Here is a 7,925-nt window from a genome sequence, read left to right on the forward strand (position 1 = left end):
CTTGCGCCTGGCCTTGTTGAATTTCATGAGGTTTGCATGGGCCCACTTCTCAAGCCCGTCCCTCTGGATGGCATCTCTTCAGTCCAGCATGTTGACTGCACCACACAGCTTGGTGTCATCAGCAGACTTGCTGAGGGTGCAGTCATCCCCACTGTCCATGTCACCAACAAAGATGTTAAATAGCACCAGGCCCAGTCCCAGTCCCAACCCCTGAGGAACTCCACTCAGAAGTGATTCTGTTTTATTTCAAGAAAAGCTTTAGGAAGCAATTTTGCCAGTTCTGTTGCTACTTATTTGAAGGGAAAGAAATTCCTAAGCCATGTCTCATTCACTCTTGTCTATGCAGGTTGTAAGTTCATATTAACATACACTGAAAAGCTTTGAAATAATCAGTAATGGCCTGTAATCTTACAGTGCCATATAAACTTTAGGAATTTGAAAAACTTTACTTAGTACCATGATTTCGTTTAACGTATACTTACCTCTCTGTTTAACTGTAATCCCAGATACACTACAAAGGGATGTTTTTTGAAGTTCATCTGGTAGACATTTCATGTTTAGCTCATTTGGAAGAGGACTGTATGATCATGGCAACACATTTAAATCTGTAACACGACATGCATAAAATCTTCTAGCTAGGTGGCACCATAAATCAACGAACTTTATGTGAGTTGCCATCTGTCTGAATTCATGTTTCTGATGTTGCCATTGAAATAGTTGAATTTCAATGAAACTGAAGAGTTGAATTTCCCAGGATGTTTTTTAAAACCAACACAGAGTTTCTATAACAATTGAGAAAATGAAATGCATCTGTTCTAAATGCACCAATGGATTTTGAGGAAACATCGGAGACTGATTTGCAATTTATTTTTCCTCTAATAACTGCTGTATGAAAAGTTGTGTTGAAGTAAGGATGGGAGCAATAGTAAGAGAAATCAGTTTAGTTCTGTTTTTCCACAGGATAGAAATATGTCAGTGAAAATGGAGGAGTGTCTACATAATTGTGAAATTTTAAATTTTTTTGACTGTTGTTGTCGATACCATGCTTTAGCGCAGCCATCTTCATTGACAGCAAAGGGAAGTTTAAGAATATATTGTACATGTTTGCAAACATCTTTCAGCATGAAGCAACTTTCCTCCACTGTCTTTTTTGAGATAACTAAGTATAGGGACAGAATTTACATGAAAATATTAAGAATAAATTAAAAAAATATCTTTCTAACATGCCTCTTTTTCTCAAAAAAAAAAAAAAGGCAAAAAAAAGCACAGGAGCATTTTTTAAAGGCGTGTAGTTCTTTGCTTGCTGGCAGGTGAATTGCTATGACAAGAGATTAATACAGACAAGACCTGAACAGCTGACCAGCAGAAATATGATTTCTCCACCCCTACATTCCAGAGTGAATGGCCGGTCCTTACCGTGCCGTTCCTTTTTGAGTTTGTTGCTTTGCTGCTTTTTATCTACCTGACTGCAGTAGCATTTGGAGTCTATATACCATTATTGCCACACAGATGGAAAACTGTCCAAATAAAGGGAGGGATGGAAAAATCTCCACCCACCTCACTAATTATGCTACAAGTAAAGGCTAGGGCATCTCCAACGGGATGACATTTATTCCCGGTGAGATTAAACCCTCACTTGAATGTTGTAGCACTGGGTTTATTAGTTGGGTTTATGTTCATTCCCATCTTGCAGGAGGGCACGTGAGTACGTATCTCTGTGTGTGCATGTTATAGTTAATAACATTCTGAATGATCCTTCAGCTAGGTGGTGGCTGGAAGAAAAGGGACATGGGGCAGGAGAGGGAGAAGAGCCACAATGGTTTGGCAGCTGGGAGAGAATGAATGCATTGCAGTTGAAGGATCAATCTTAATCACAGGAAGTACCCTACAGTAAACAGTAAAAGAGTAAAAGTAACAGTAGAACTGTAAAATTAGTAAAACAGCCTTTTTTTTCCCCCTCCTTTTTGTTTTGTTGATCATAAGCCTTTCAGGTACTTAAAAAATAACGTGCGAGGAAGAAAGCAGATCTTTACTTGAATTAAAAAATTGTTCTTTACCGTGCACACTTTCATTACCTACTCTACAGCCCAGCTAGCAGTGCAGGAAGAAATGAGCTCTGAGCAACTCTTGGCCCATCACTTAACTGCAGGTGAGGGGTTGTCTTGCTCTCCAAGAAACTGCAAGAAGCCAAGGCAGCGTGAAGTTCCTCCTCCATATATCTGATAAAGGAAACAAATATACAAAGCAAAACTCCATACATCTCCATGACTGCATATCGTGCTCCAGATCTCTCTGCTTATAGACATCAGGGTATCCTACAGTAATACCATAAACAGGTTATTCTGGGCTGCCATTATGTGCTTGGAGTGCATTCAGTGCTGCTTTGCAGGAGTAACGTATGACAATCCAGGTATGCTGCCGTTGTTACTAGGGATTTATTATTCGAAATAGAAGACTTGATGAAACATTCTTTATAGACTGGATGCTATTTTTGCAGGGAAAAACCCTTCAGAAGTAGCCCTATGAAAAGCAGAATGCCCAGCTCTCTGTTTGCTTATGGGGCACTCTGTCCATTGCAGGATTAAAAATCAGTGAATCTGGAGTGGATTTATGAACTAACACTAACTTTATTTTTAGAAGGGTCAAACTGGATAACATGAAACACCTTGTCATCTGATTGCTTGTTTTTTGGTAATTCAGTACATTACAGAGCACGGTCTGAAGTTCTGCATTATGTCCAAATAAGACTCTTTTCCTTTCACATGAGAGAGGGAGGTTTAATAACATAATGAGAAAAAAACCGCTGATAGGCAGTATTTCATCCACTTTTTTATGTACAAAACATAGATTGTTGCTAGGAAATGCTATAGTGTCAATGGAGCACTCTTATGACAGCACTGTAATTCTTATTGAAACAGAGGTTGAGTAGTCAGCACAGCTGTAGGTCTTATGCTTAACTTTTTTTACAATGGGTTTAAGAAAATAGCCTATTAATTGTGTCCCTTTTCTTTTTTTTTTGAAAAAGAAAGAAAAGTTTAACATATACACCAGAAAAAACAGGATTCTGATTAATACCATGTCTTTATATCTGAGTAATTAACAGCCTTGCTGAAGCTCTGATGTGTCTGCAGTCCTGTTTTTTCAACTGTGTGCATCCTCTGTGTCATCAGTTGAGGACCTGTGCTTTAACTGCGTCACGTCCCACAACAGAGATTAGTCTCTATGTTGAGAGGAGCCACAGTCACAATACCATGTATCACATAACCTATGCTTTATGTAAGTTCGAGTGAAAGAAGCTAAATTCATTATATATTAATGTCTGTTTTGTATTGAAAATGTCCTACAAATCTACAAATTAAGATGGATGCGAATGACTTGACTGTGAAACATATGTGTTAGTATAAGTTGCTTTTACAATGCAGGAGAGATCTAGGAAAGGAAGACAGAGACCTGTAAACCCAGTAGCGTGCTGCATTTCTTCCTCAGGAATTCTCGAATGAGATGGCAGATCAGGTTGTCCATTCAGGTGTTTTCCCATTTCACTCTCTCTCTGGAAGAAAAGGTAGATCTAAGCTAGCAAGAAGAATCCTACTAGCGGTTGTGAGGCCTGATTTTTATGCCATTTTCAAAATATTGTTGTTACGTACCAAAGATATAGAATGTACTAAGAGGTTTTGATTCTAACATTAATAAAAGTATAAAAGAAAATGCGGCCAAAACATACATTTGTCACCTATTTGGCAAAGTGCTTTTAAGTTCTAGCTGTCAGAAGGATTTAAATATAAGAAATACTGAGACTCTTAATTTTTTTCTTCTTAAATTTTTGCCTCTTTTAACAGATATTTGAAGAGGCAAAGTCCTAAAAATGCTGTGTCTCTACATTGTTCCTTTCAGAATTAGAGTTTTTCACCAGATTAGCTGCTGTTCTGTTTCTGATGAAGAATAACTTTGCCTAAACATCATAGGAAATAATTGCATTTGGGCACACAATGAGACTTCCTGGACTGGTGAAGAAAACACACCTTCCCATTGTCCTTTTGTTGTGTCAGTGAGCAGTCATTTTCTTCAAAATATGGTAATTGCTGTCATGGTAACAAAACAAAAACACGGTGTGGCAACTGTTCTCAGCATTGTACATGTGATATCTCTTCTGACTGTAAAACACTTCAGTTTTTAACCAGGGCAAGAGGTGTCCCCTAGTTTAAACCTAGTATAGACAGATCATTTTTTCTGGACAATGGTCCAGGTGTGGGGGCTTTTTCATTGAATTCTATTAGGCAGATGGGTAGCAGGTTAATTTTAGAGGTGGGAAGGGAATGACAGGCCAACCAGTACAAAGTAATCAACTTATTTCTACTAGCTACTTGCACTAGTCCTGAACACCTCTGCAACTAACTAGCTGGGATTGGATTGGCACTGAAATTCTGGGGGCTCTGGCAATAACCAACCTAGCCCTTCTGTCCTTCAGCACCAGAAGAAAGCAACAAACTTCTTCACAGAAAGTGGTGGTCACGCTGCAACCGGTGGAAAAAAGGTTCCTCAGATGACTGTAGCAAAACAGCCAAGAAAACAGTGGGAAGGAAGGTGAGATAAGCTGGCAGGGAGGGAACACCTTTGTGAACAATGGGGGCAAATTATGAACCAAGAGTTGGACAGCTTTTGTGTGTGACTTTTTTCTTGGGCTTTTGCATTAACAATTTAATAGTAATGCGCCTTTTTTTCCTCTGCCTTCTCTGCACCAACTACCAACAACTTATAAGAATTGTAAAGAGCACCCTGTAACATCCAACTCTGAGGAAGGCAATTCATATACTTCTGGATATTAGAGAACGTTTCATTGTAAATGATTGTCTTAGGATGTAATTCTACTGAGTTGCGGAGAAGATGGAGCTTGAGATTCCTTTTAGACAGCAGATTTATCTCCTGTTCTGAGGAAGGTACACGGACCTTATCACATTTTGATTTGGTTTGAGGCAGGAGGCTTCAAAGAGGTGAAAGAAAGACGTTTGTAATGGGGGTTTAATTAGTTTCCAATACTGTTCAATAGAATTTTAATTCACAAAATTCTGTGGCATGTCACATGCTACCTAAAATCTGAGGGAGCGTGGAGAGTAATATTTAGCTTTCAGTCAGTAAGCATAAAAAAATCTGAAAAAAATGTTTTCTCCCTTCATAAACTTGAAATATGCTCTTGACAATTGAGAGGGGAAGGTGCAAAATGAACATAGTTCTAACTTGGACAAGAGGAAGATAAGCTATGCTAGCTGATGTTTTTCCTCTTATCTTATGATACTGACGCTCTTACCAATAAAACAAACATTTTGAGTCATATGATACAAAATTATTAGAAGGGGTACCTACTGGATCACAGTTTGTTTTCCTTTGAGTAACAGTTTGTTGCTAGAACACTTGATGACTTCTTAACTGGTTTTAACACAAGTCACTGGTCTACTTTTTCTTCATCACCTTACTTTCTCACCTTCTTGCAGCTACAATTTACCCAGCAGTGCAAAATGTGCTACGAAAAACTTGAATAAATCTGTACCTGTCTTTGATAGAAATAAGCATAAACATGTCATCCAGAATCAGCATTGTTATCTCTGCAAAGCCGATGTGTAAATTATTAGATTAAGGAAACAAAAAATTCTGGGGGTTAGCGGGAGGGAATGGGTTTTTCTGGTATTGTTTTTTGGTAGCTTGGCCATAGTAAAAAGAATTGCTGGTATTTCCTACATGCACAGTCATTACACATTTAAAATTCCATATCTTTTATCAGAGCAACCGTTTACTAGAATTGATAATCTCATAAGCAGAGACAAGGTATTCTGCTTTTAAAAGTTTAGAAATGCTTTTCTTAAAATCATTTTGCTGTTTCAAAGACAAAATCTGATTAAAGCACTGTTTCTATCGATGCTATGGATCCCTACAAACTCTTTTTTTAAGTCTGTCACACTGTGTCTTACGTGTAGAATTAGGCCATTGCAACATCAAGAATGTACCTTTTTCTGTCTGCCTTGAAACTTGCTCAAATTTAGTCATGTTTTTATCATGCTTATTACACTAAGGCCAAATTCCCAAATATTACCTGCATTGGGTATATTTTTCACCTTCCTACAGTTACCGCGCGTATCTTTGCTAACTTCCTTCCCTCATTTAGTCAGTGTTATAAGGATTTAGTAAGAGAGTGCCTACTGCTTGCCTTCCCCTTCGCTGCTCAGGCAGTAAGGAGAAACAGATCAATATATATTGATTGAAATGTAGGTGAGGAACTGAAGGGGAAACAGTCCAGGACTCTAAGACTGTTGTGAGATTGATTGATAATATAATGCACAGTAAGCAAGCCTTTCAGTCTCTGAGATGTTTGCCTAGTATATTCAATTAAAATATTTTAACTGTGGGGTTGGTTTTTTTCCTCATTCCTTTTCAGGCAGCCAAAAGCCAAGCACTTGCAAGCCAAGTACTTGTAATAAGTGTATTTCAAACTTTGATGACCACTGTAAGTGACTGAATAACTGTGCGGAAGTCAGAACTTACTGGTGTGTGTTTTACAGTCTTTCTTTCCAGTGGTCTTCTGAATCATATCTCACTTCTTGTCAGGGTTAAACACGTCCACTGCAAATCAAACAATACCATCAGCCTTTTTTCAGTAGTTGATAGAGAAATCACCTTAGAAATTTTCACTTCCCTTCCACATAAATGGCAGGATTTTCCAGCTCTTACTGTGCTTCCAGTTTGTTTCTAGTCTACCTGTAAATATCTTGAAGTTAGGCACCAACTGCTTTGATTTCTACTTGTTTTAAAATAAATAACTCACTAACTCATCGTCCGGTTTTGGGGTTAATTGTTCTGAAAATCAGGGACTACTTAATTGATTTGGAAGCACAAGACAAGTGATCTGATAGAATTGCTTCTCTTCAGGTAAGTTCTGAATTCAAAACCTTGTCTTTTCCCTGATCCCTCTCGTCCTGCAAATGAGAATAGGCTTGGTATTTCTAACCTAACATGGTTGCCTGTTTATCCTGCTAAACAAAACTCAGCCCCTTGTGAAAATACATGGACTAGCACAACCTATGCCGGGTTTGCATTCCAGGAGTTCACAGTTGTCCTACTCCAGTTCTGTACGTACCCTGGTGAGAAAGATGGCGAGGTTTCCTTACCACAGTATGAAATACAGTAATCAGACAACCTCCTTCACTAGTTGAGCATTTTTCATGCACTATATAAATATTTGTTCCATCTCATTTGCTGGGAGATATAAGAAGAAAAATAACAGGAGGTGTGCAAATCTTGAAGTATAATTTTTTGAAATGTGTTTAGATCTTATCTTTAGCATGGTTGCAGAAGAAATAGGAAGTTTGAACTTCTAAGTTTAGGTAAGCTAAGTGTCGAATGTATGGAATAGAACAAAGCTAAAACCAACTGCTTGTAATTTCGTGTATATTTGGTTTATATAAAGAAAAATTGGAAAATATTCTATATTCTATTCTGTTAGTGTGCATGATATCATATCTAAAAATTTATATGTACAGGGCTCATTCTTTAAAATATTAAGCCTGCTGAAATATCTATTATATCTATTATGCAGGTATTTTCTTGATCTGAGTTTGTCTTTTTTTCACACAACTTAAGAATGCTAATTTAATAAAGGAAAAAATATAATATTCTGTCAAATGTCCACTGGCAAGATTTGTATGAATTGCAAAAGAGTTGAAATTGGTATCTTTCATATTCTGTATGTTGCTTGACCTTTTTTCTGCTAACACTGGACAAAATACTGATCACGGTGAAGATGATTTGACTTAAACCGAGGCAAAATTTCTAGCAGATATTCAGCATTCTCTTTTCTGTCCTATCATCTACTGCCAAACTATCAACAGTAGGAGGAAGCTGGTCAAAAGAATTTGAAACTGGCTAAGAGAGAGAGG

General features: G+C 37.8%; 1 protein-coding gene across 1 annotated transcript; it reads left to right on the forward strand.

Moving 5' to 3' along the window:
- Positions 1–913: 913 nt before the first annotated feature.
- LOC128905093 (palmitoyltransferase ZDHHC1-like) lies at positions 914–5,619 on the forward strand. Its single transcript, XM_054190576.1, is given in 4 exon segments — positions 914–925; positions 1,397–1,576; positions 5,441–5,516; positions 5,519–5,619. Coding segments are annotated over 4 exon segments (369 nt in total).
- The last annotated feature ends 2,306 nt before the right edge of the window (positions 5,620–7,925 follow it).

The sequence above is a fragment of the Rissa tridactyla genome, chromosome 2, assembly GCF_028500815.1.
Source record: "Rissa tridactyla isolate bRisTri1 chromosome 2, bRisTri1.patW.cur.20221130, whole genome shotgun sequence".
Taxonomy (NCBI): domain Eukaryota; kingdom Metazoa; phylum Chordata; class Aves; order Charadriiformes; family Laridae; genus Rissa; species Rissa tridactyla.